The sequence below is a fragment of the Podarcis liolepis genome (genome assembly GCF_965112155.1).
Source record: "Podarcis liolepis genome assembly, chromosome: 11".
NCBI lineage: Eukaryota > Metazoa > Chordata > Lepidosauria > Squamata > Lacertidae > Podarcis > Podarcis liolepis.
Window position 1 is genome coordinate 1,718,420 of NC_139565.1, and position 25,405 is coordinate 1,743,824.

At 40.8% G+C, this 25,405-nt stretch overlaps 1 protein-coding gene across 1 annotated transcript in view; it reads right to left on the reverse strand.

Annotated features, from left to right (window-relative positions):
- Nucleotides 1–24,994, reverse strand: part of TRPM3 (transient receptor potential cation channel subfamily M member 3) — a 425,647-nt gene extending 400,653 nt beyond the window's left edge. The window contains exon 1 of the mRNA XM_083464747.1: nucleotides 24,765–24,994. Within this exon, the coding sequence (XP_083320873.1) occupies nucleotides 24,765–24,788 (24 nt within the window). The 5' untranslated portion in view covers nucleotides 24,789–24,994. The remainder of the gene's footprint in view (nucleotides 1–24,764) is intronic.
- Nucleotides 24,995–25,405: the final 411 nt, after the last annotated feature.

Genomic DNA, 25,405 nt, shown 5'->3' on the forward strand with positions numbered 1-25,405 from the left:
GCTGTCCCCGAAGCCAAAACAGCGAGGCGGGGCTCTGCGCAGCCCTCCGTCTCGCTGTTCCAGCTTCGGGACGGCTGCGCAAAGCCTCCGCAGGGTGGCGGGGTGAAGGCACCCTGCCGCCCTGTGGAGGCCACAAAGGATGTCCCCGAAGCCTCAAGCCTTTGGAGTGCAGCTGCGCTCCAAAGGCTTCAGGGTTCCTTGAGGCTGGCGGTGGGGGAAAGCAGCGCTTCCCCCCACCGCCAGCCTCACAAGCTCGGGGGGCAGCGGCAAGGCCTGCTCTTGAACGCACTTTGAACGCACCTTGTTTTTGAGGGGGAGAATAAGAAAAAAAAATTCCCCCTATTCTCCCCCTCCTATGGTCCGGTGCGTCCTATGGTCTGGTGCGCCCAATAGAGCAAAAAATACGGTAGTTTTAGTGGGTAAATGTCTAATACTTATGTTTCTACCAGCATTTAAAGGTCTATCTCCTTCATTTTAAGCAGGAGTGTAAGTGGTTCCCTCCATTTCACTTACAAGATTGCAAAAATAACTTTTGGACGTTCTTAGTACAAAGTAACTGATATTAGCAGCATGTGAGAAATGCATATTCTTTCATCCATCACAGTATACATAACCAAGATTTCATTTTTGTTGTTTAGTCATTTAGTCGTGTCCGACTCTTCGTGACCCCGTGGACCAGAGCATACCAGGCACTCCTGTCTTCTACTGCCTCCCGCAGTTTGGTCAGGCTCATGTTCGTAGCTTCAAGAACACTGTCCAGCCATCTCGTCCTCTGTCGTCCCCTTCTTCTTGTGCCCTCCATCTTTCCCAACATCAGGGTCTTTTCCAGGGAGTCTTCTCTTCTCATGAGGTGGCCAAAGTCTTGGAGCCTCAGCTTCAGGATCTGTCCTTCCAGTGAGCACTCAGGGCGGATTTCCTTCCGAATGGAGAGGTTTGATCTTCTTGCAGTCCATGGGACTCTCAAGAGTCTCCTCCAGCACCAGAATTCAAAAGCATCCATTCTTCGGCAATCAGCTTTCTTTATGGTCCAGCTCTCGCTTCCATACATCACTACTGGGAAAACCATAAGCTCCAGTATATTTAAAAAGCTAAATTAAATTAAAACAAAATATAATAGGTAAGTATAGCATTTAAAAAAGGTGAAACTGCATTGACTTTGTTCAGCAAGAGGTGGTGGTGGGCTTTTTTTTGCACCACCTACACACTTTTTGCCTCAACATTATTCTTTATTTATTTTTGCAACTTTGATACAACAAAACACTTCCTACTCATGCACACATTAAAAAATTATACAGTGTAGCATGAATGTGTTAAAAGGCTTGTTAAAAACATCTGTCAGGAGGGGTGTTTGTGTGTCACCGAAATCCCTCGTTACTGCAAAATAATTGCTTTTCTGGAGCTAGGCAGGCACTGTAGGTGGCTAAATAAAATAGCAGCCTAATCTAAGCAAGGCTTGAATAGTGGATTACAAAAATGTGTTTTGACTTTACTAAAAAATATAGTTAAGATTATTCTGTTTGGCAGGTCAAATGCTATGTCCAAAAACATAATGATGTTAAAAGTTATGTGATGCATCGGTTTTGATCCAGGGATCAGACTCGCCTTGATGTGAGTCCACAGAAAGGCTTTTGTTTTCCTATGTGCATGAACCTTCCAGGGTAGTTAATTGAAATCAGCAGAAATAATGAAATCCTTCCTAACGAGATTCACTATTGCTGATTCTTACCTCTTATGGTACAGGTTCCTGCGCCATTTCTGTATTTTAAATATACATGATTTGTATGGAACTCAAATCATTTACGTTTCTTTGGATGTGTGATATTTGCCCTCTCTCGTTTCTCTTCTAAGTGCTATGCTCTAAACAATGTGTTTCAGAAATTAAGTTTTTCAGAAATGCTCTGAAGCAGTTCACACATATCTTCCTAATGGTGCCATAAAGGCAGGAGTGTTGCCTTGGAAAGTCTAGGATTGCTCCTGAAGAAGGAACGTTTGTTTCTGACAGTGGCATAGCGTGGGGGTGGTTATGCTGGGTGCAAAATTGTTAGGGGTGCAAAATTCCACCACCCAGGGCTGGCTCAATACAGCTGCACGCTTCCGTCGCTGGGCTCCATTGAAAACAGCTCCTCCATGCAAACCAGAAAGTGACCTCTCCAGGCAATGGAACAACTCTTCCATTGACTCAAGATAATGGAATGACTCTGCAACTGCGATCTCCTGAGTGACACAAGCACCGTTATGCAGTTGAATGCGCATGTGTACTCCACACCGTGGAGGAAGGCACGCTTGGCAAATCCACACCGTGATCAACTCCCACCCAAAGCCAATGTCCCCACTGTGGAAGGACGTGTGGGTCCAGAATTGGCCTCCACAGTCACTTATGGACTCATTGTTAAAACCGTGTTTATGGAAGACAATCTTACTTGTCTACGAAGGATTGCCAAAGAAGAAGACTCCATCTGTTTCTCTCCCTCCCACCTCACCCCCTTTGCACGCCCCAGGCGCTGGCAAGCCATGCTATGCCACTGATTCCTGAGCACTTTGAAGTACAACAAACATTAATAGTTGAGAATGTGTTTCTCCTTCTTGCATTCTTTTTAATTTCTGTGCTTCCCTTTCATTTCAGATATTTCAGACAACTCTCAACAATGTACAGGCAACAACCAATTAATGTGCATCTGAATGATGCATGATCGCACATGTGTGCACAGCACCGAACCCGGAAGTGACCTGAAACCATCACTAAAAGGACGGAATGGGGTGGTGTGCACTTATACACCCTTTGCTGTCACACACACGGACCAGGAACAGAACCCAGCATGTCTGCATTCTATTCAGTTGCAAAGTCACTATTCATCTGATTTTACAACCATTACAAATAAAGGTTTAGCTAGTCCATTTGGAAACTTAAAAAAAAACCCAAACCACACTTGACCACTAAAATACAGGAATTAATTCCAGAACACCCATTCTGAGCACACTTCATCAATTTAAGTTCACCGGATCCACCTGATCTGTTTACTCCCGGAGAAGAAAAGCCTAGGATCTAAATATGATGGAATGTGATACCGCCCTTAAATATTGAGAAACTGGAATGAAAGATTGTGTGCATATTTGGGACATTATTTCAATTACAATAATTCAGCTTCATCTTTCACCCATTTTTCAAGGAGGACAAGAAATTTTTTAAATAGATTGCTGTGCAATTTGAGTATCAGAAAGAAATTTTATGTACGGTATATTTTGTCTCAGTTTAACCCCTGCACCGATTTTAAATGGGCTGGAAAGCATGAAAATACTCAGCAATGTGAAATTCCCTTGAAGGTTGAGGATGCTTCAAAATGACCTGTTTATTGGACATTCATCCTGATTTGTTTGCAGAAAAATTAAATTAAATTAAGTAAGCATTCATTCTGATTTGTTTGTTGGGAGGTTGGATGATGTTGTGTCGAAACAAATGCTATCCAAAACTTTCGATCATCATTTTCCCATTTCCCCAGCATTTCCCAGTCACTTTCCTTATCAAAAAGTATGATAATTTGAGGAGGTGGGGTTCCACTCCACTGTAATTGTGCACCCTGAATTTGCTGGTGTGTGGCTGAATCACACCTGAAAATAGCTGCATACTGGAAATGCCCTGAGACATTAGAAGTAAAGTTGGGAGGTGCATTTATAACACCATTCAGGGCTGAAGGCTGACTTATCTATCCCCCCCCCCCCATCATTTTCAATGGTGGAAGTTTCAAAGGCTAATTATATTGTAATGTGACATCAGTCAAATGCATTGTGCCATTACAGACCCTTTAAAAACAAATACATGGGGAAAAACAATGTCACCCCCCCCCAAATTGCTAAGATATAACATACACATCTAAAACAGAAAAAACACCCAAACTGCACTTAAGCTGACAAAATTCCTTTACAAATCTTTGCAGCAGAAGAGAGAAAGTGTCCGTTTTGCTTTGTTTTGCCAATAAGTAGACTAAATACAATCCAAAAGTCCTTCCTATGTATTTTAGTCCCCCATGAGTAAATATAATATTTTGGTCATCTCTGTAAAAGCTACGTAGGAAAAAAGAACATAAATTAGGGTTTCTGTTGCTGTATCCCCACCGGGACAGAACCATTCATTGTGAGTAACCAAGAATGACCAACCAGTATAGAGGAAAGCAGGCAATTAAATATAGTGCTCAAAAAGATAGCTGATATTTGGGACTAGTCAAGTTATCCAAAGAATTGGTACGACTGTCAGAAAAGCCAGTGGACAAACCAAGATGAACTGGAGTGCAAGTTTTATGAACAGCATTCATGGAGTACTCTGCACCAACACCATTAATCCAACTATTAAGAATAAATTTTGCCTTGGAATGGTTTTGAATAAGAATAAAATTTACAGAAAGACCTAACTAATGTTTATTGCTGAAAGCTTTGGACCATGAGGTAACATACCTGTCAGATGCTGCTGTGATAGCTTGAGAGTAACCAGGCAAGACTCCGACCTGTCTTTTGCAGGCTTTATTCTTGGTGCAAACTATTTACAGTGAAGAGCATTGTAAATTCATGCCTGGTTCAATCGCTAGCAGAATCCGGGAGTGGTCAGTCTTTGTACCTCCCCCAAAATAAAAGTCACGTCACCCCCAGCCTTTTCTGCCCCTCCCTGTACCAAAGACTACTGCGCAGAATGGGCACTGGCAAGGGCGTGCTTCCCACCTCTCCGGTTTGCTCAGGCTTGGTGTTGAGGCTCTCCCTAGCATCTTCTGGCCCTTGCCTCTCTTCTCCACTGAAGGTGGGGCTTTCCTCCTCACCGGAAGAGCAACTGCTTCACAAGATTTTCGGAGGCTCCCTGTAACACACCTGCCCTTCCATCTCTCTCCTCAGAGCTGATGGCAGTTCCCTGACAATACCCTTCTAAAAAAGATATGAATAATCCCAAAATGTGTTAGCTTAAATAAACTCTAAGCAAGATCTGGCCAGCATTCAACAGATAGCAAATGAAAATAATTACTCCAGGCAACTGTAACACCCAACACCGCAATAATTGCCTTTGTCATTTGTCCGAACTAGGGTTTGTCTGTACTTGGGATCATGGTTAACTTAAACAAGCAAACTTCAGAAGCAATGGTTAGAAGATGGTTTGCTCCGAAAGTGACCTTACTTGGTTAGTACATGATCCCAAATTCAGAAACAAGGACAAGCTGAGACTGAGGAAAACAAAAAGTAGAACTCAAGAGGTGTCCCTGGGTGTGCAGGAGGCTGAAATGGGAGTAGCAGGGTGCACAAGCCCAAGGCCCACACAACCTGGTGACTGCTAACATACAGCATGTTTTCAATGTGGTCCTCAGCCTAATTTCATGTTTCCTTCAGCCCTCTACAACCAATCAGTTCAGATCTCGGGCAAAGGGAATCTGTCCCTCACCCATTAGGGAGGAGAGATAGACAGAGAAAGGGGTGTCCCATCCACCAATAGCTTCAGCCCCATCCATAGTTGACATGAGGCATGCAGCAGATTACCCAAAGGGAATGTGGCCATCAACACAAAAAGGTGTCCACCTTTGTTTAGTGATGTGCAAACACAGTCCATGTGTCTGTGAGTATAGGAGCAATCACATTACTTTGCAAAACAGTCACAGCTCAGGACAATAAAGAAACTTAGGGTACCATGGTAACATTTATAGAATTAACAAATACGTTCTTTGAGCACTACTTAATGAAAATGTCTGGCAGAAATAAATTTGAAAAGAAGCCAGAAGTGTGATACTATTTTATTCTCAGATTCTGTTCTAGAGAGATACATTCAACTTTTGTGCACTTTAAATATGAAAAAAGAGATCCCTGTAAACTAATGAAGTAAAACCTAATAAGAGGATAATATGTTTACATGACATTGTTTGTTGTTTCCATAGTATTTGTTGTATCGCTATAAGCTAAAACTAAACACTTACTTTTACTTACAATAATGTGATGCCCGACTTTTCACCACCACCACCACCACCAGCAGCAGCAGCAGCATCTAGTTGTGAACCAAATTTCACTGGGAACAATTTGTCTTATTAGGTTCAAAACAGCATTATTTTGAGAGGGAGAACACATTTGAGGTTCCATCCCCCCCAAATGTGTATAATAATATGGTTTATTCTTTCCATGTGATTTAGCATTAATCTGCAGTTTATCATTAGATAACATATGTTCTCCACAAAAACATTAATCTCTATTTGAGTTGCATGACACTTGGCCCTAGAGTAACAAAAACAAATAATTGATAATGAGAATATAAGGCCCCAGGACATAATATGACTAATGGAAAACATTCTCTTAAGCATTCTTGAGAGAGAGATTCAGAACTTATGCACAACTTTTACAATTAAAGTACAAAACTAAAAAGATAGATTAAGTAGCAAACATTTTGTGGACTTCCTTTTCGTAATCCAATATTGAAAGGTCTTGTGGTTTGTCTTGGTTTGCATACATCTAGGATAAATAAATATCTACTATGTATTCTGAAAAGTATGCACTTGTAACGTATGTGTTGCCTTAAGGTTACACAGGGCTTCCACTGTTATATTGGATCTACCCTTCATTTGTAGAGGGACCAGTGATACTGCAGAGGCTAGTACTGAAGGAAAGAGCAAGAAGTGATTGTCTCCCATTCCTCCTCCCGGCTGATCTCAGAGCCACCTCCCACACTGCTTTTCAGGGAGTGAAGGAACCCTGCAGGGAGGGGGGGGGAGGAGGAGGAAATGACAACAATCACCTTCTTGCTCCCCCTTTCCAGCATGACTGGAGCTCTGTTCAGCACAAGTTAATAATACTTCTTTAGAGCAATCCTATTATTTACAATTATGAGATCAGCAAAAGAATAAGAAGAGCACAAGCATTCTTTCTTGCATAGCCTGTAATAAAAAAGATAAAAGATTAAAAATCTATTGTACTGTACTGGGAAGAACAATACCAGCATCTCCTTAACCACAACTCCCCCGTAGCTGCTGAAGCCCTCTCAGAAATTCCACAAAAACAAATTCAAGATGAGCTTCAGGTATCTCCAAATCTGGGCGAAAGAGGAGATCCCAGCAGACTTTAGGGATGCCAAAATTATCAATCTCTTTAAAAAATCTCTTTATTAACTTCAGCCGGCAAAATTCTTGCAAGGATCTTAGCAAACTGTCTCCTAAGAATATCCAAGGCTACCCTTCCTGAATCCCAAAATGGTTTTTGACCTTCTAGGAAGACAGTGGACATGATTTTCACTGCTCAACAGCTTCACATTCAGCACATTCAGCAGCTCTGAGTAATTAAGTTTTATCATTTACAGACAGGACTTGGCTTTGTTTCTTTTCATGGTTTTTCTTTTTTTGCACCTTTGAGCGCCAGTATAAAAGAAAAACCATGAAAAGCGATAAACTATCTACTTAAATGTATAATGCAGAGAGATTGGTTTTATTCACATTAAATTTGTTGAACTTACCAGAATCATAATGTAAAAAATGATTATTGTGCTTATCTTGACTTGCATAGGGAAGACAGAAGAATTGAGGTGACATTTGAGTACAATTGCAAAATGGTTGGTAAGTTTGCTCTGTTTTATTTATTCAGTGAATTAAAAAAATATTTACCACATTTTTTTTCCAGATTTACTTAAGCAGATACATTTTCTTAATTCATTTGTAATCCAACCCTATGCACTCCTTTTCATCAGTAAGTCCCATTGTGTTGATTGGGGCTTATTCTCAGATAAATCGGATAAGATTTCAAGTTTACACACAGTAAGGTGGCAGAAGCCAGGTCAAGCCCCCCCCCCCAGTACAATGGGGCTTCCTCTCTCTCCTATGCACCCCTCCCCTCTCCCAAATCCCCTCCAGAACAGCACATGGCAGAAAGGGGGAACATTCTATCTGACAAGAAGAAAAACTTGCCCTGACTTTACGATCAGCAGACACAACACTGAATTCCTTCCTGACAGTGTAATTTTAACTACGACTTAGAAATCCTATTCAGTGGGGTTTAAGTAAAAGTAAAGGGACCCCTGACCTTTAGGTCCAGTCATGACCGACTCTGGGGTTGTGGCGCTTATCTCGCTTTATTGGCCAAGGGGAGCCAGCGTTTGTCCGCAGACAGCTTCCGGGTCATGTGGCCAGCATGACTAAGCTGCTTCTGGAGAACCAGAGAAGTGCACGGAAACGCTGTTTACCTTCCCGCCGGAGCGGTACCTATTTATCTACTTGCACTTGACATGCTTTCGAACTGCTAGGTTGGCAGGAGCAGGGACTGAGAAACGGGAGCTCACCCCGTCACAGGGATTCGAACTGCCGACCTTCTGATCAGCAAGTCCTAGGCTCAGTGGTTTAACCCACAGATGGGGTTAGGATTGCCGCTTTAGTTCTCTTTAAAGGCTGCCTTACATAATTAGGACACACTGTGAGATTGAGACCATACACGAACTTCTAACCACACAGAAGGCATTATTTTCATTGAATATACAATTTGCCAAAGAAAAAAGAAGAAAAAAAAGGATGGGAGCTGGGCAGTGGCAAAATTTATTCTCCAGTTTCTCAGAAAGGTTTCGATTTTGTCCCCAGTTCTCAGAGCATGTTCTAATGCTTTCTTAGAATTTTAAAAATATAAATAAATAAACTGCACTTACTTTTAAAAAACATATATCCCTGTCTCCCCTAAACGTATAAACAGGAACAAAACAGGATGATTTATTTTCCAGGGGCAAGAACCAGGAAACAGGAACTGCTCCTAGTAAATAGGGACATACGGTATATAGAAGACAGTGTGTAAATATGTAGCATGTCTATGTAATAAGCACTATAGATATATATCAACTTTCCTCAATCTTGGTTGGTTTCCTCCAACTATTTGCTTTTGGAATAGTATCATAGAATCATAGAATTCTAAGGAGTTGGAAGGGACCCTGATGGTCATCTAGTCCAACCCCCTGCAAGGCAGGAATCTTTTTGTCCAACATGGGGCATTAAGAGTCTCATGCATCCCCAACCAGCACAGACAGTGATTAGGGCAGATGTATTTCAGTAACTTCTGGAGATCCAAGTTTGGGAAAAGCTAATATATATGCTTAGCTTCTGATTACTCACAAAATAATTCCAAAAAATAGATTTCCAAAAAATATTTCCAAAAAGTAGCAAGGAGAGACAAGCGGGCCTTCTTAAACGAGGAATGCAAAGAAATAGAGGAAAACAACAGAATGGGAAGAACCAGAGATCTGTTCAAGAAAATTGGAGGTATGAAAGGAACATTTTGTACAAAGATACATAATAAAGGACAAAAGTGGTAAGGACCTAACAGAAGCAGAAGACATCAAGAAGAGGTGGCAATAATACACAGAGGAATTATACCAGAAAGATATGGATGGCTCGTACACCCCAAGTAGTGTGGTTGCTGACCTTGAGCCAGACATCCTGGAGAGTGAAGTCAAATGGGCCTTAGAAAGCACTGCAAATAACAAGGCCAATGGAAGCGATGGTATTCCAGCTGAACTATTTAAAATTTTAAAAGATGAAGCTGTTAAGGGGCTACACTCAATATGCCAGCAAATTTGGAAAACTCAGCAGTGGCCAGAGGATTGGAGAAGATCAGTCTACATCCCAATCCCCAAGAAGGGAAGTGTCAAAGAATGCTCCAACTACCGCACAATTGCACTCATTTCACACGCTAGCAAGGTTATGCTTAAAATTCTACAAGGCAGGCTTAAGCAGTATGTGGACCGAGAACTCCCAGAAGTGCAAGCTGGATTCCGAAGGGACAGAGGAACCAGAGACCAAATTGCAAACATGCACTGGATTATGCAGAAAGCTAGAGAGTTCCAGAAAAACATCTACTTCTGCTTCATTGACTATGCAAAAGCCTTTGACTGTGTCGACCACAGCAAACTATGGCAAGTTCTTAAAGAAATGGGAGTGCCTGATCACCTCATCTGTCTCCTGAGAAATCTCCATGTGGACAAGAAGCTACAGTTAGAACTGGATATGGAACAACAATTGGGAAAGGAGTACAACAAGGCTGTATATTGTCTTCCTGCTTATTTAACTTATATGCAGAATTCAACATGCGAAAGGCTGGACTGGATGAATCCCAAGCCGGAATTAAGATTGCTGGAAGAAATATCAACAACCTCAGATATGCAGATGACACAACCTTGATGGCAGAAAGTGAGGAGGAATTAAAGAACCTTTTAATGAGGGTGAAAGAGGAGAGCGCAAAATATGGTCTGAAGCTCAACAACAACAAAAAATCTAAGATCATGGCCACTGGGCCCATCACCTCCTGGCAAACAGAAGGAGAAGAAATGGAGGCAGTGAGAGATTTTACTTCTTGGGCTCCATGATCACTGCAGATGGTGACAGCAGCCACAAGATTAAAAGACGCCTGCTCCTTGGGAGAAAGGCGATGGCAAACCTAGACAGCATCTTAAAAAACAGAGACATCACCTTACCAACAAAGATGAGTATTGTTAAAGCTATGGTGTTCCCAGTAGTGATGTATGGAAGTGAGAACTGGACCATCAAGAAGGCTGATTGCTGAAGAATTGATGCTTTTGACTTATGGTGCTGGAGGAGACTCTTGAGAGTCCCATGGACTGCAAGAAGATCAAACCTATCCATTCTTAAGGAAATCCGCCCTGAGTGCTCACTGGAAGGACAGATCGTGAAGCTGAGACTCCAATACTTTGGCCACCTCATGAGAAGAGAAGACTCCCTGGAAAAGACCCTGATGTTGGGAAAGATGGAGGGCAGAAGGAGAAGGGGACGACAGAGGACGAGATGGCGGGACAGTGTTCTTGAAGCTACGAACATGCATTTATTTGGAGGGCAAAATGGTATGATTGTTCCAATCTCCTTCCTGCTCAGTAGTATTTGTTCATAATAATAAACTTGCCTACATAAGATGTTTATCTAGTTGTCTATAGAACATTAAACCATCTATGTAGGTAGGTAGGTAGGTAGGTAGGTAGTAATTTAAACTATATACAACTTGCTGCTGCTGCTGCTGCTGCTTTGCTTTGCTTTGCTGTATAGAACAAAAAAAATTGTATACAGCCAATTTTATAACGTGTGAAATCAATAAAGCCAAAGAATATAGTGATCAGGTTATTTAGTGGGTGGTTACATTTACTACGCATGTATGAAATTTATAAATTAAAAAAAATGAAAAATTGAACTTGCAGCCTGATTCTGTGCATGTTTGTTTCCTTGAAGGAAGAACTCTTTCTGCATTTAATGGGATTTGTACCCAAATAAACTTCCATAGCCTTGGGGTCTTACCTATATACCAGCAAGGAATCTTGCAGCATGTCGTTTAAGGTCACTCTTGCAATATGTACAATGTGCTATATTACTATACTGGGTACCAACAACTCCCATGTGGAGATAATCAGTGGATAACTTTGTGGAAGCACCTTTTTATTTATTTCCTAAACAGGTGCTGGTGAAACAATAGCAAGAAAATATTCAACTCGAATAAGCAGCACTTATTTTTAAAAATATCTTTTTCAGAAACTACAAAACGCAGGGACCATCCCAGAGCAAGCAGCAAGTTCTATGCATGTCCTGCACAAGGGATTAGATATGAGGTCCCTCTTTCTCCATTAGGCTGCGTCTGCACTGTACATGGACAGTGGTACCTCGGGTTAAGTACTTAATTCGTTCCGGAGGTTCGTTCTTAACCTGAAACTGTTCTTAACCTGAAGCACCACTTTAGCTAATGGGGCCTCCCGCTGCCGCCGCACCACCAGAGCACGATTTCTGTTCTCATCGTGAAGCAAAGTTCTTAACCTGAAGCACTATTTCTGGGTTAGTGGAGTCTGTAACCTGAAGCATATGTAACCTGAAGCATCTGTAACCCGAGGTACCACTGTAATGCAATATTGTCTCACTTCAAAGAGTCATGATTTCCCCCAAAACTCCTGGGAGCTGCAGTTCGTTAAGGCTGCTGAGACACCTCCACCCCACCCCAATTCCACTCGTGGAGCTATGATTCCCACAGTAAAAGCAGCTGTTAAACCACTCTGAGAATTTTAGCCCTGCGGAAAAAAAATTGTAGGGGGCCCCAAAGCAATGATGGGGCTACAAAGTTAAAAAACAGAAGCAACGGGCAGAAGGATTTATTCAAGGTTTAGAAACCTTTCTGGGAATATCTGAAGACTGAAGAAAACATGCAGCATTAAGAGGAAGAAGAGAAGTAAGAGAATGCAATTATTTGAAAGCACCAAATAAGCTGAAAATGAGCATGGAATGGAAAAAGAAGCCAGTGACACAAAAATCGAAGAGGCAAGAGCAAACCAGGAGGCGGCGGCGATGGACACAGATCCACTGCTAGAAGGACTGAAGAGGAAAAGGAAGTAAACAGACCCAGAATGGCTGCAGCTATTAAAGGTTCTCTTTTCTTCAAATCACTTGAACGTCTGCCATTGAAAAGTTTCTGATTAAAATAGGCTTCTTTTTGCAGTATTAATCACTGAGAAAGTTCCAACTTGTAAGTGAAGAGCCTAAGTCAATCAATTTAAGAAGTTAACATTTTCCCTTACCAAAATTCAATGTCTCTCAGCCTATCCAATTTATAATTTTAAACAGTAAAACTTGTCATGGAGATGGGGCCTATAGATACTATTTGGCTTCATTATGCTTCAGTTAGTGTCTTTTGACTGGAATATTAAACACTAATTAAAACATACAGGGCACTAAGAATCTGTAATAGCTTCTATTTTCTCATTTGTTATTACCCCCCACCCCGCAGGTCTAGATGTCCATGATATGAACAGCTGAGAGACAATATACTCTTGATTTCCCCAAGCTGGTGGCAATATCTTTCTAAAAATAAATTTGTTCTTGATATCATAAAGTACATACATAGGACAATGCTACAGAGGTATAGCACAAGGTATAACAAAAGGTAACATATCTGCACTTATATTATCACTAAGGAAGTTGTGGGTTGTGAAATGGATGAGTTATAGAAAGTTCCCTCCATTATAGTTACTTGTTAGGGCCAATTTCAGAAACCTGCAATAAACTTGGCAACTATTTCTTTCTTTCTTTCTTTGTATTTCACCAGTAGCTTATGTCATCACTATCAAGCTACATTTATTGCTAAATGTGTAATTAGAAACATAAATATATTAGGGGAAAGTGTGCATAAATGTGCATATATTAGGGGAAATTAACATATAAAATGCATTATATTATGGGAAATTGCTTTAAAAATGTGTATATCAAGCAAAATGTGTATATCAGGGGAGAAATGCCTTAAAATGCTGACAAATTTTCTTGAGAACAAAAGAAACATTTGCAAACTGATACAAAAATCTGGAGAACCGGAGAACTGGGAAATGGAGAGAAACTAAAACCGACAGATTTGTCCATGGCTAGCTGTAAGGGAAGCAAATCTGTCCTCCTATAGCAGCTCATAGGTTGGAGGATAAGCTACCATAGTTAATGTCAACCACAGTTTGTCAGTCTGGATGAAAAGAAACTGTGGTTAACCTAAAGTGGAACTGGAAGCTTCTGAACTTCTCCTCTTGGCTGCACATGAGAAGAGTTGAAGGTGCTTGCCCAGAAGGAGGCTAGACTCTTTCATAACTCACTAAACCATTGATGCAGCCGCCTGCAACCTTGTGGCCTGCAATTTACAAGTCCCATCATCCCTAGCCAGGAGTAGCGGAGAGTCAGGGCTGTGTGAGTGCGCCAGGAGAGCCAAACCCGAACTCCTGCTGGTGCATCTGCACAGCCCTTCACCATCACCTTGCCCTAAGCAACAACAATTCCCCTTCCAAGTGACTATTTGTGTCCTCTGCACCACTGGGCGATCTGATCCTATCTCTGAGCATTCCTCATGCTGGCTGTGACTGATGTGAGTTGTAGTCCAAAACATATGGAGGGTATCAGGTTGAGGAAGACTAGTTCAGCTTGATGGCTAATGATGCCACATAAATTAAAACCTATAGTGGAGTAATTATATTGAATGTGAATGGCCAAGTCATTCAGACAAGATATATGGAGAGTACACATGAGGTGCTATTCAAAACTAGTTCTACCCAGTGTAGACCTATTGAAGGTAATGGAATGATTAACTTGGGCTCATTTATTTTAGTTACAGATAGGTAGCCGTGTTGGTCTGCCATAGTCAAAATAAAAATCCTTCCAGTAGCACCTTTAAGACCAACTAAGTTAGTTCTTGGTATGAGCTTTCGTGTGCAAGCACACTTCTTCAGATACACACATTTCATGTGTACACAATTCATGAATCTGAAGAAGTGTGCTTGCACACGAAAGCTCATACCAAGAACTAACTTAGTTGGTCTTAAAGGTGCTACTGGAAGGATTTTTATTTTCATTTATTTTAATGAGCCTACTCTGAGTAGGACTTAATTTAATGAGGCCCATAACCAGAATCCTCTGCAGATAGCACTGCGAAACCTAAGTATATAATATGACCTATGGAGAATCGCTATACAAACATTTAAAATATCTTCATAGACTTAATTTTCCCCGTCATGGAAATTTTGACATGTCAACAGAAAATCAGAAAAAGAAAGTGAAACCTTTCAAAGATGTGCATATTTAAACATGCTTGTCTACCAAGTCTTTGTATCTGCTCTCTGTAACAAAGGTTTAACAAAGCCAACATTATCACATGCCACATTAATGCCAGGCTGTAATTAAAAATAAATGTACCTACACAATTCATGCCTGAGTCAAGAGGTACAGCATGTGGGTTTTCTGCAGATGTATTTTTAGTCGCAAGTAGTTTAACAGTCGCTGTTATTGTTTAATGATTACTGTTACAATGAAGAGATGAGAGTAATCTGTATTTTGTGATTTAAATTTTTATCAGGAAAATAAGATCATAGCTGTATGAAGGAAGATGAAAGTGCTCAATACTGGAAAGTCAATAAGAAGAGGACAAAGGAAAGAGCTCCTGAGGGGGCTGCAAATGGACAAAAATGGAATTTGAAACCTCCTTAGTGAATCAGAGGCTTTGGGAGACAATATGAGCCCATGCAGAATTTATTTTCCCAGGAAGTGCATACGAATTATTGTGAAGTTCACAATGTAATTTATTGCAGGTTATCTGCTCACTGAAATGTTTTTTTTAAAAAAAACTCATAATGTTTCATAATTTCAAGACCTCCCCCTTTCTAACTAAAGCAGAAATAAAATTCATGCAAATATTTGGAAATACAGATGACCTGAATGATTGCTTGCAATGACTACTGAATAACCACTATTTATTGAATCTGTTGTAGACTGAGAGACAAATAGTGCCAAAACTTTATAGACTTACTGTTTGTGTATTTAAAGAATTCACTACTTTGAAAGAGCTGGCCTGCCCATGGTGTTTTAATTCGTCACTTCATGAAGAGAAGCACATTTGTTTCTTTAGGTAAAGAAGGTAAAGATACCCCTGACCGTTAGGTCCAGTCGTGGATGACTCTGGGGTTGCGGCGCTCATCTCGCTTTCCAGGTCATATGGCCAGCATGACTAAGCAGCTTCTGGCAAACCAGAGCAGCGCACGGAAACGCCGCTTACCTTCCCGCTGGAGTGGTACCTATTTATCTACTTGCACTTTGATGTGCTATCGAACCGCTAGGTTGGCAGGAGCAGGGACCGAACAATGGGAGCTCACCCTGTCGCGGGGATTCAAACTGCCGACCTTCTGATCGGCAAGCCCTAGGCTCTGTTGTTTCTTTAGTAAATACTTTTAACCTTGACAGCTAAAGAACATCTAGTCTTATTATATAACATTCCTTCTTCATAATTACAATGCTCCTGTGTATATTCTTAGTACTTACACAGTTCTACTGTGTATACTTTTAGGTAATTACATGTGTTATGTATTCATTTTGCATTTGTGCTTTATTGCGGACTCACCATGCGCAACTGTCAGCTCCATTCCTTCACTGACAGGCAATGAGAACACAGGCATAGAGAGAGAGCAGATAAGAGGGGAATGCAGAGGGGAGGGAGAGGCAGCAGGGAGCAGCCATAACCTGATCTCTGGACACAGGGAAAATGAAAGAGAGCCAGAGTGAAAGAATGCAACTTGTCCTCTCAGATCAGGCATAGGCAAACTCCAGCCCCCCAGATGTTTGGGACTACAATTCCCATGATCCCTAGCTAACAGGACCAGTGGTCAGGGGTGATGGGAACTGTAGTCCCAAACATCTGGAGGGCCGGAGTTTGCCTATGCCTGGCTCAGACAGTGACACAGACACAGGAATACAGGGAGTGCTTTCTCCAAAATCTCGCAGCTCACAAGACTGGCCAAGAAGCGTGGAAAGGACAGGAAGAGAAGGTGGGGGTTTTCCTGTGGGGGGGGGGAGTTCCGGCATCTGTGCTTTCTGAGGATAATGGAGATTAGCTGAGCTCCGACCTTTTGATTTGACTAATAAATCTGAAATAAGTAACTGCCGGAGTCATCTCACGTGTGTGGGAGAGACCCAAGCCATTACATCAACATTGTACAACATTATTTGAAGTATTGCAAGAGCACCTCTGTGACACCACCAGTCCCTTTCTCAGAAACTGCCTCTGCTGTAAATCCTTTGCCGAGAGCTCATCGTTTTTCATCTTTTTCATCAAGTAAAATTGATTGGTGTTGGGGGCAGGAAGGTGAGAGAGGGGGATCCTAGGCAGGGCTGAATCGAGTACCTGGGGGCACCCCTTTCTTCAATCTGTATTGTTTCTGATATTTGGTTGGAAGCCGCCCAGAGTGGCTGGGGAGACCCAGTCAAATGGGTGGGGTATAAATAATAAATTATTATTATTATTATTATTATTATTATTATTATTATTATTATTATTATCTAATTGACCCTTTGCATTCTTCTCAAATCCTTCAGTATATATGCATCTTAGAATTTAATTATGTCCAGTGAGTGGCAGGATTTAATTAAGCCCTGAGTGTTAAGCTGGATGCCAGATCCTGCGTGTTAAAATGGATGCAAGACCCAGGTGTGTTTGAGCTGTGTGCTAGATGCTGTTAATTCTCTGGAATTAGAATGTGTGAAAGAATTGATGTAGCTGAGCAAACATCTTGAGTTCTGTATCAGATAACTCTTAAGCCTAGAAAATTAGCATGTGTTTTAAAAATCTAATTAACCCAGGCTAATTCCCTTGGAGTTGTTGGTCTGTGGGGTAATGAACCATTAGCACAGACTTCCTCAACCTCAGCCCTCCAGATGTTTTGGGACTACAACTCCCATGATCCCTAGCTAGCAGGACCAGTCGTCAGGGATGATGGGAATTGTAGCCTCAAAAAATCTGGAGGGCCTAGGTTGAGGAAGCCTGCATTAGCACAACACAGGATCAAAGGAACCATGTGATGGCTTCCGGTTCCACTCTGCCTTAATGGTGGCAGCCAACATGACGGCGGTGATCATTGGTGAAGGAAAAACAAGGATGATTGAGGGTAATTATCATTCCAAGTTTCCCCCAGGGACAGGGGGGAGCAGGCTTCACTCACAGTTCGTCTTGGTACCTGGCTCTCACTCAGGCATGGATTGCAGGAGGCAGCGAGGTGCTGAGTGCAAAACACTTCACCTGGAGAAAACCCTCCAACGCTGCCATTAAGAAGCAGAGGTTCTCCTGTTAATTAGAGCTTAATTGGACTAAAGTACAGGTGCACGCTAGAAGAGATGAGATCATAAACTGCAGAACAAACAACTGCAAGGACTTTAAGGTTTGAATTTAAGATAAGATTTCATTCGGTGCAAAAGATGTGGAGCAGGGGAGCTTATGATTTCTTATTTAAAGTTTTATTCTATACATTTATGATTTGGTAACCCTCCTCTGAATGTTAGTTCAAGTAATTATATTTGTACAAGCAAGGACAAAATAAATTGGATTATAGATATGGAATATAACATTAAACAGAACTCTTGTGCGTGTAACAAAAAGGAAAAAAGGAGGGAAGCTTTATTTTGCAAAAGGTTTATGATGAAAAATAAAGCTGACTCTTCCCCATCCTTTATTATTTACGGAATGATAACTAAGTTATACTCGGAGGCAACCCATTCAAATTAATTGAACCTACATTAGACATGTCATTAATTTCAATGGGTTTCCTCTAAGCATGAAGAACATTGGATAGAAATCACAAGAAGCAATAATAATAATACTAATTTATTATTTATACCCTGCCCATCCGTCTGGGTTTCCCCAGCCACTCTGGCAACAGATTAAAAACAGAATAAAACATCACACATTAAAAACGTCCCTAAATAAGGCTGCCTTCAGATGTCTTGTAAAAGTCAGATAGTTGTATGTTTCCTTGACATCTGATGGAAGGGCGTTCCACAGGGCGGGCGCCACTACCGAGAAGGCCCTCTGCCTGGTTCTCTGTAACTTTGCTTCCCGCAGTGAGGGAACCGCCAAGAGCTCCCGAAGCTGGACCTCAGTGTCCGGGCAGAACAATGGGGGTGGAGACGCTCCTACAGGTATACAGGACCAAGGCCGTTTAGGGCTTTAAAGGTCAACACCAACAAAGAAAGTGTAGCACAAATAAACTCTCCACCAAAATCAACAAGCAAATATTTTAAAAACAAATTAAGACTCAGGATACCAGGAATGGGGGATAACGCAAAATCTCATTATTCTACTATGTTTATTTCCCAAAATATTGTATGTAGATATACGCCACTCAGTTTTCATTTAACCACTTATGTACCATGTTAACATCTGCCAGTGGAATCTTCATGGCTAACATTAACATTTTGAGCAATTTGAGACCTGCTGTTGCTGATATAAATGTTAGACTGCAGAAAGTGCAAAGGAAGTGTAATTTGCAAGTCACATAATAGCGTTTAACCCAGTTTCTGTGCAAAATGCAGAATTATTTAAATGAGTATTGCAACTAAAGAGGGCTAAGCAGGATCTCAAGAGGGAATCCTTGCAGAAAGACATTCACTCGCCTGACCATCTGGAGGAAACAATTTCATGTACTGGCATGACAGAATGGTACTAGGTGCCCTAGCTTAGCACCTGTTTAAAGAACTTTAATTAGTAGATTAATATTCAGTGATATACTGGGAATCTAGAAACAGCCATGTCAGCAATCACCAGTTAGTCTGCTTGTCAGAAAAAACACTTGGGTCCAACTGACCATTGCCATAGTTTCCAGAGCTGAAGGGCAACAGAAGCTTGCCCTCTCTGCCATCAGCCAGGGTGCCAAAGGCCACCCAAATGGGAGGATCATCATCCATCATTGAGCAGCTGCAGAGAGTTTGCTTTCCTATCCCCTCCCTGCCAGCAAGAACTCTGCTTCCATGGCGGGTTGCCCTGGGCCTGCAGAAAGGTACCCCATGCACTGGCTACACCCACCACTACTGGAGCAAGAACACAAGAAAGAAGATCACCCTGGCCTGAACTGATCTCCCTCGTCTGTCTCCTCGCCCCTTCCCTTGTCTGTCTTGCCTTTTGCAAGTCTGTTGTCCAGTCCCCGCTGCCCCCTAAATTCCATTTAGTAGTGATGACCTTTCCCTCTTTTACTAGTGGGAGCATCTGCTGGAGTTCTTCATTTCCTTCCATAACTGGGAGGAACCCTTCCATTTGCAGAATGAAAGTGCGGACTCCCGCTGGCAGTCCAAGAAAGAAAGAAACAATCCTTTTCAGGCAATGAATATATATGGGGGGGCACCATCATGATAGTAGGCTTTGCCCTCCCAACATATATGCATTCACTACCCACTTGGAATAATTCCAGTGTGTGCTATTGAATGTGTGGACAGGTCTCTTGGCACTTCTGGGCGCCCTGCTCCTCCAGAGCTCTTTGCAAAGCCAACTGCATCTACAGGGGTATTTTCAAAAGCTACAGGGAATATGCATTTGTAAGGACAGAACCTGCCGCCCTCCAAAACATGGCAATTGTACATTGTACATGCATTAAAATATTTTTAAAACCCTAGAGAATGAAAATTCTAATTCAGCATAGCAGTAGATCAACAGCCTGGAGTACCTTCAGCAATGTAAGCAGTGCTTAGTTGCTCTGCCAGTTTCATTTCTCATTGGCGGTATCCTCTGGTTTGTAGTGGCAAGTCGTGGGGGGGGGGGTAAGTGCAGCTTTTCATTCATGCTAAAAAAATTATTTTGAGTCACACTATTCTCTGAGCTACTCTTATGAGTTGAAATATCTTCTATCTTGCTGTTTTGAATATCTTTATCCATAAGGTGAAAGGAGTGTAAGACATTTTATTCCTTTTCGAAAGTTTTGGCAAGTCACCTTGACTCCATTGCTTTTGGTGTGGAGTGATGCCTTCTCTCGAGGCTGCATTGCCACTCTGTGGCCAGTCAAACACAGCAAAGGAAAGAAAGAGCAAGTATTGACTAACAAATACAAGCAAGAGGGCACCTAGGAAACATACCACAATAATTTTATGAGGCTATTGCTTAGAGAAAAGTATTAAATTTCCTTTGTGTTCATTTAGTTCAACAGATAGTTAATATGTTAGCTGAACATACACTGTTCGGCAGGATAAAAGCTTCTCAAGCATATTCTTCTATAATCAATATGCTAACACAAAGCACTATTCTTTATTGTCAAAGTTCTATCCTTCACATTATACTCCCTAGTAGTGTTGAATTGCCCCCCGCCCCAAAAAAGAACATTTTAAAAAATGCATTCGGGTATTTGCAACCGTAATGAAGTGGTCTGTATGCAAGGAGTGCATGTATAATGCCCCTTAATGAGAGGCTTTAGCTTGGATCCTAACTAGGCTTCAAAAGGAAGGGCTTCTTCCATTCATGGACAAGACCAAGATCCAGCAGATGACCATGTTGCTTGAAGGGAGGGGAAAAGCAATTTTTGCTTATTCAACCTTCCTCCTTCAGTTACCCCACAATGCTCAGGAGAATCACCCAACCCTCTGGAGCAGATTTCTGGGGTTGTAAGGGAAAGGGGGAATTGGGAAGAGTTGCCTTCCCATTCCTCCAACAATGGGAACCTCCCAGAACATAGCTGTCACAGGGTGGACCTGCCAGCAGGAGAAAACACAGAATTCTCAGCCTAGGCGTCTATGTTGGATGGAGGCTTTGAGCACAGTATCATTGGTTTGGAATGTTAGAGACAGGAAGAAGCTGATTAGTGGAATATATTCCCTGGTTTCTAGCTTTCAGTTGGCTAAGCTTCTCTCTGTGCTACAGTAGCTTGGATAGCTCTGTTGGTAGATCATGGGACTCTTATTCTCAGGGCTCAGGGTTCGAGCACCTCTTTGGGCAAAAGATCCCTGCATTGCAGGGGGTTGGACTAGATCAGGGGTCAGCAAACCTTTCCAGCAGGGGGCCGGTCCACTGTCCCTCAGACCTTGTGAGGGGTTGGACTATATTTTGAAGGAAAAAGTGAACGAATTCCCAGGCCCCATAAATAACCCAGAGATGTATTTTAAATAAAAGGACACATTCTACTCATGTAAAAACACACTGATTCCCAGACTGACCCCGGGCTGGATTTAGAAGGCGCTTGGGCCGGATCCGGCCCCTGGGCCTTAGTTTGCCTACCCATGGACTAGACCCTCATGGTCTCTTCCAACCCTACAGTTCTATGATTCTATGATCCATTGATAAAATCTCCGATCACCTATATCAACTTGTGCAAATAGCTACCTTGCATGTGTGAAAGGCCTGTTTCATCTGTTCCAAGCCTGTTTCCATGCACATCCTCTCTATTAGTCCTGATAAAAAAATACACTGCTAATCTGTTACTTATGTTGAAATGCTTGATCAAGTTTGCATGCTTAAAGGATTTTACTCAAAAAGTCTGTCTCTAAAACTCTGAATGATGAGGTGAGAGAATGAAACAAAGCTAAGCTGGCAAAAACTACTGATGTACTTTGTACACAAGGTGTGCTTTTCTCTATCTCAGTCTGAAACTTTTGTACCGAAAAAGGGAAGGCAATCTTTCTGATATGGTATGCCTACCTCTGACAATATTTGTTTGCTTGCAATATAATATTAGTAACAACACCTACATTTGTGAAGTATTGTTGTATGTTAGTGAAATATACAAATACTTCAACAGGTTACTGATTGTAGATGCTGACTACCAAGGCTCAGTTATTGTCAGAAATTGTCTTTGTGCAACTTCTGCTTCACACTAGGGAAGCAGTTAGTGCAAGTTTTACCTACAGCTTTTTGTGGTCAATGTAGTTTACTGTGTTGTAATTATAACTTTCAGTGGAAGATTTTCTAAGTGTAGTTTGTACCAGAAAGCTAAAGTTTTCATTAATTAGTAATAAATATAAATGGAAATATCACCTAATACAAGCTATGTTTTCTTCCAAGGTGATCCAGATTCTACAGTCTTGTTAATGGATATTTGAGAAAGAAAACTGTCAATTGCATGGCATGGCTAAGAAAAGCCCACCAGGACGCAATTCTGTTGTTACTGGTATTTTCCTGTATTTTCGTTATTTTCAAGTTCTTTGTGGAAGATGTGGGGAAAACAGGTGTTTTTTGCTTGGCAGACTATCCTCTTAGTGGCTGCTTCTCATTTAAGCTTTAAATTAAATCCTCTGTTTACAACATACAAATTGCTGCAGAGTTTATCAAGTCATCAAAAGCAGCACTAACAACTAACAGCTGAATTAATAATCACCAAATATTTTGCAAATGTCTGCATTAAAAGAACAAAAAGGTGATGAAGTCATTAACTTCCCCGAGTTAACAGAGAGAAATGTGCTTTAGAAAGCATTTTTGAACCTTCTAAAGCAAATAACATTTACTATTTTCACTTGAAATTGCAACATATATCTGTATTGATGTAAACTACTTAAAGGCAAATTCACCTGAGTCTAGTTTTAGAACCAAAACAAACTTATCCAATGAGCATAATACAAGACAGGAAACTCCAATTCTAATTAGGAAGATAAACAAAGAAACAAAGAAACCTACATGACAAATTCAAACTCTCTTAATGTACCAAACTATGTAGGTCAGTCCCTCTGAATCTCTCCCAGTCATGCTGATGGTGGTTTAAGGGAGTTTCATTCCAAAATATCTGGAGGCCACAAAGTTGGAGATGAAGGTTGGTCTATTGGCTAGGAAAATTAAGCTGCAATCCGCAATGGGGCTAATTTCTGAGTAGACATGTATAGGATTGCATTACTGGAGAGTTTTGGCATTTCAGGTTTGAAATACAATTAAATGAGCTATCAAGCAAGTGTAGAAAAATATTCCAATTGCAGTAAATGTAGCCAGGATTGTAAATAAAATTGGGGGGTAGGGGTGGGATCCAATATGTAATTGTTTTCGGGTATAAAATGAATATGTATGTGAAATAATCTGACTCTGTTTCATCTATCCCACAGATTTTATTAATCCACAAATAAATAACTAAAACATATTTTGCTAACTTGCAGTAGGTGACTTTAAAACACTGGACTCACAAAAAACAAATAAACCAAAAAAGTGTTTTGCCGAAAATTGTGTGATCAGGAAACTAGGAAAAATAACAAACAGAAACTGTAATGGCATATCAAGTTTTAAATTTACCTATTTTTTAATTGTTCAGAAAACTTACTTTTCTCAAATATTGTCAATGTAATAATAAAATGTAACAAAGCATCAAGTCCAGAAAGATTACAGTGTAACATTTGCCATTTGTCTTTACCATATTACGTTTCTTATGAAACGCTGTGTTAACTGAGACTGTTCTCAGAACTGTAGTAAATCTGCCTGAATATTGCAAAATACAATTCCAAAGGCGCAAAAAACTGCCAAAAGTAAGCACTTTTAAACCCTGTTTACTTAACAAAGAAAAAATGAAGCACATGGTCAACTGTCCTATTAAGAATCAATTAGAATTAACAGTGCTTAACTTACCCTGGATGGTGACCTTATTTTTACCAGCTCTATAATAGTGTAGGTACATTTCTAAATAACTGTAGGAAAAACTTTAAATAATCCAGGCTTTTTGTTGTTGCTGGCCAACAGGCCAACAGGCAATATTTAAATTCTAGAAAGCTTCAATACAGTGTAAACTCTATTGTTCCAAAATAATACAATATATCATTGACTTGCAATTGTACAGTGATATTCAGTCATATAGCAGATAAATTGATATTTTATAGCTTACAATGTCATACTTTTTCATATATTTGTGAAATTATTTGTTTTATTAATATATACTAATGGATATATAAAGAATCCGAACAAATAATAAACATATAATACACTGACCTAAGACTGGAATGAGACATAATAACATGCTACTATAATATATAGTCCACTGATTATTTCAGAATAAACTGTTCTCATGTATTATAATTTGTATTTTTTGCAGCTTCATCATATTCCCTGGTAGAACTATACTGAATTAGGAAACACTCACAAGGGATTGTCTTCTCCCCCATGCCCAGAAATCTGGAGAACCCCAGAGATTCAGAACTGACTGCATGTTATTATTGCATCCTATTGATATTTCCTGGCAGTATTTCTGAACAATCATTCACCAGATTATTTGCTTTGAGTTTGTACTGTATTTCAGATTTCATTTGCAAATCATTTTAAACCCTGGAGTTTGCTCTAGATTTAGGATTTGAAAAATCAGTGACATAAAAAGCTGTGTCAAACAGAAAATTGCATCAGGCGCAGCTTCTCTAATCATCGCTCTACAATTAAGGGAAAAGTCAATGTTGCTAAAATCCTCTGTTCTCCACTATTAAAGGCCCAGAGGTCTCATCCCACCCTTGATCTGACAACCCTTAAATAAATGTTAATCTAATTTCAGAACTTTCCAGAGGAAATGCAAGACTCACCAAATTGGCTGGTTTGTTCTTCATTGGGGCAGGTGAGCTTTATTTAACAGTTTGAAAAGTACGAATCCACTTGTCTGTTCTTCATTCTGTGAAGTCTACATACAGCAAAAGTGCAGCTTGAGCCAGCAGATCTCCATTCAGCTGTGCAGGTGAGGAGAGCAAGGAGCGTGTTAAGACTTCTGGCGTGTTGCTTCTGCCACAGGTTGGAGTGACTGGCTTTGGCTGAGCTGCTCTTCTCTGACATTGCTGCCTATTGAGCTGCAGATGTGGAAATGAAGCCCTAATCACCCTGTGCCTAAGCTGACTCTTACAATAAAACCCTCGTGTTTTTGTCAGCTGTGGAGATAATCAATTCATGAGGAAGTGGGGGGCTGCCATCTGTCACCTGAGTTAAACTGATCAATTTCCTCATCTGGGTGCTTATATTGCTTTTAAAACTAGGTGATAATTATCCCAGCTGGTTTTAAAGTGCTCTGTGAACTACGCCACATTATTAATAATGGTGTTAAATGCTTTCAGACATAAGAAAACCTTTGGGTCTGCATCTGTTTGTAGACTGAGCAGTTTTGTTGGTTGAAATTTGCTGGATTCTTAAGGAAACAAATTTCCCCTTAGCACACTGCCATGTATTTTTCTCCACA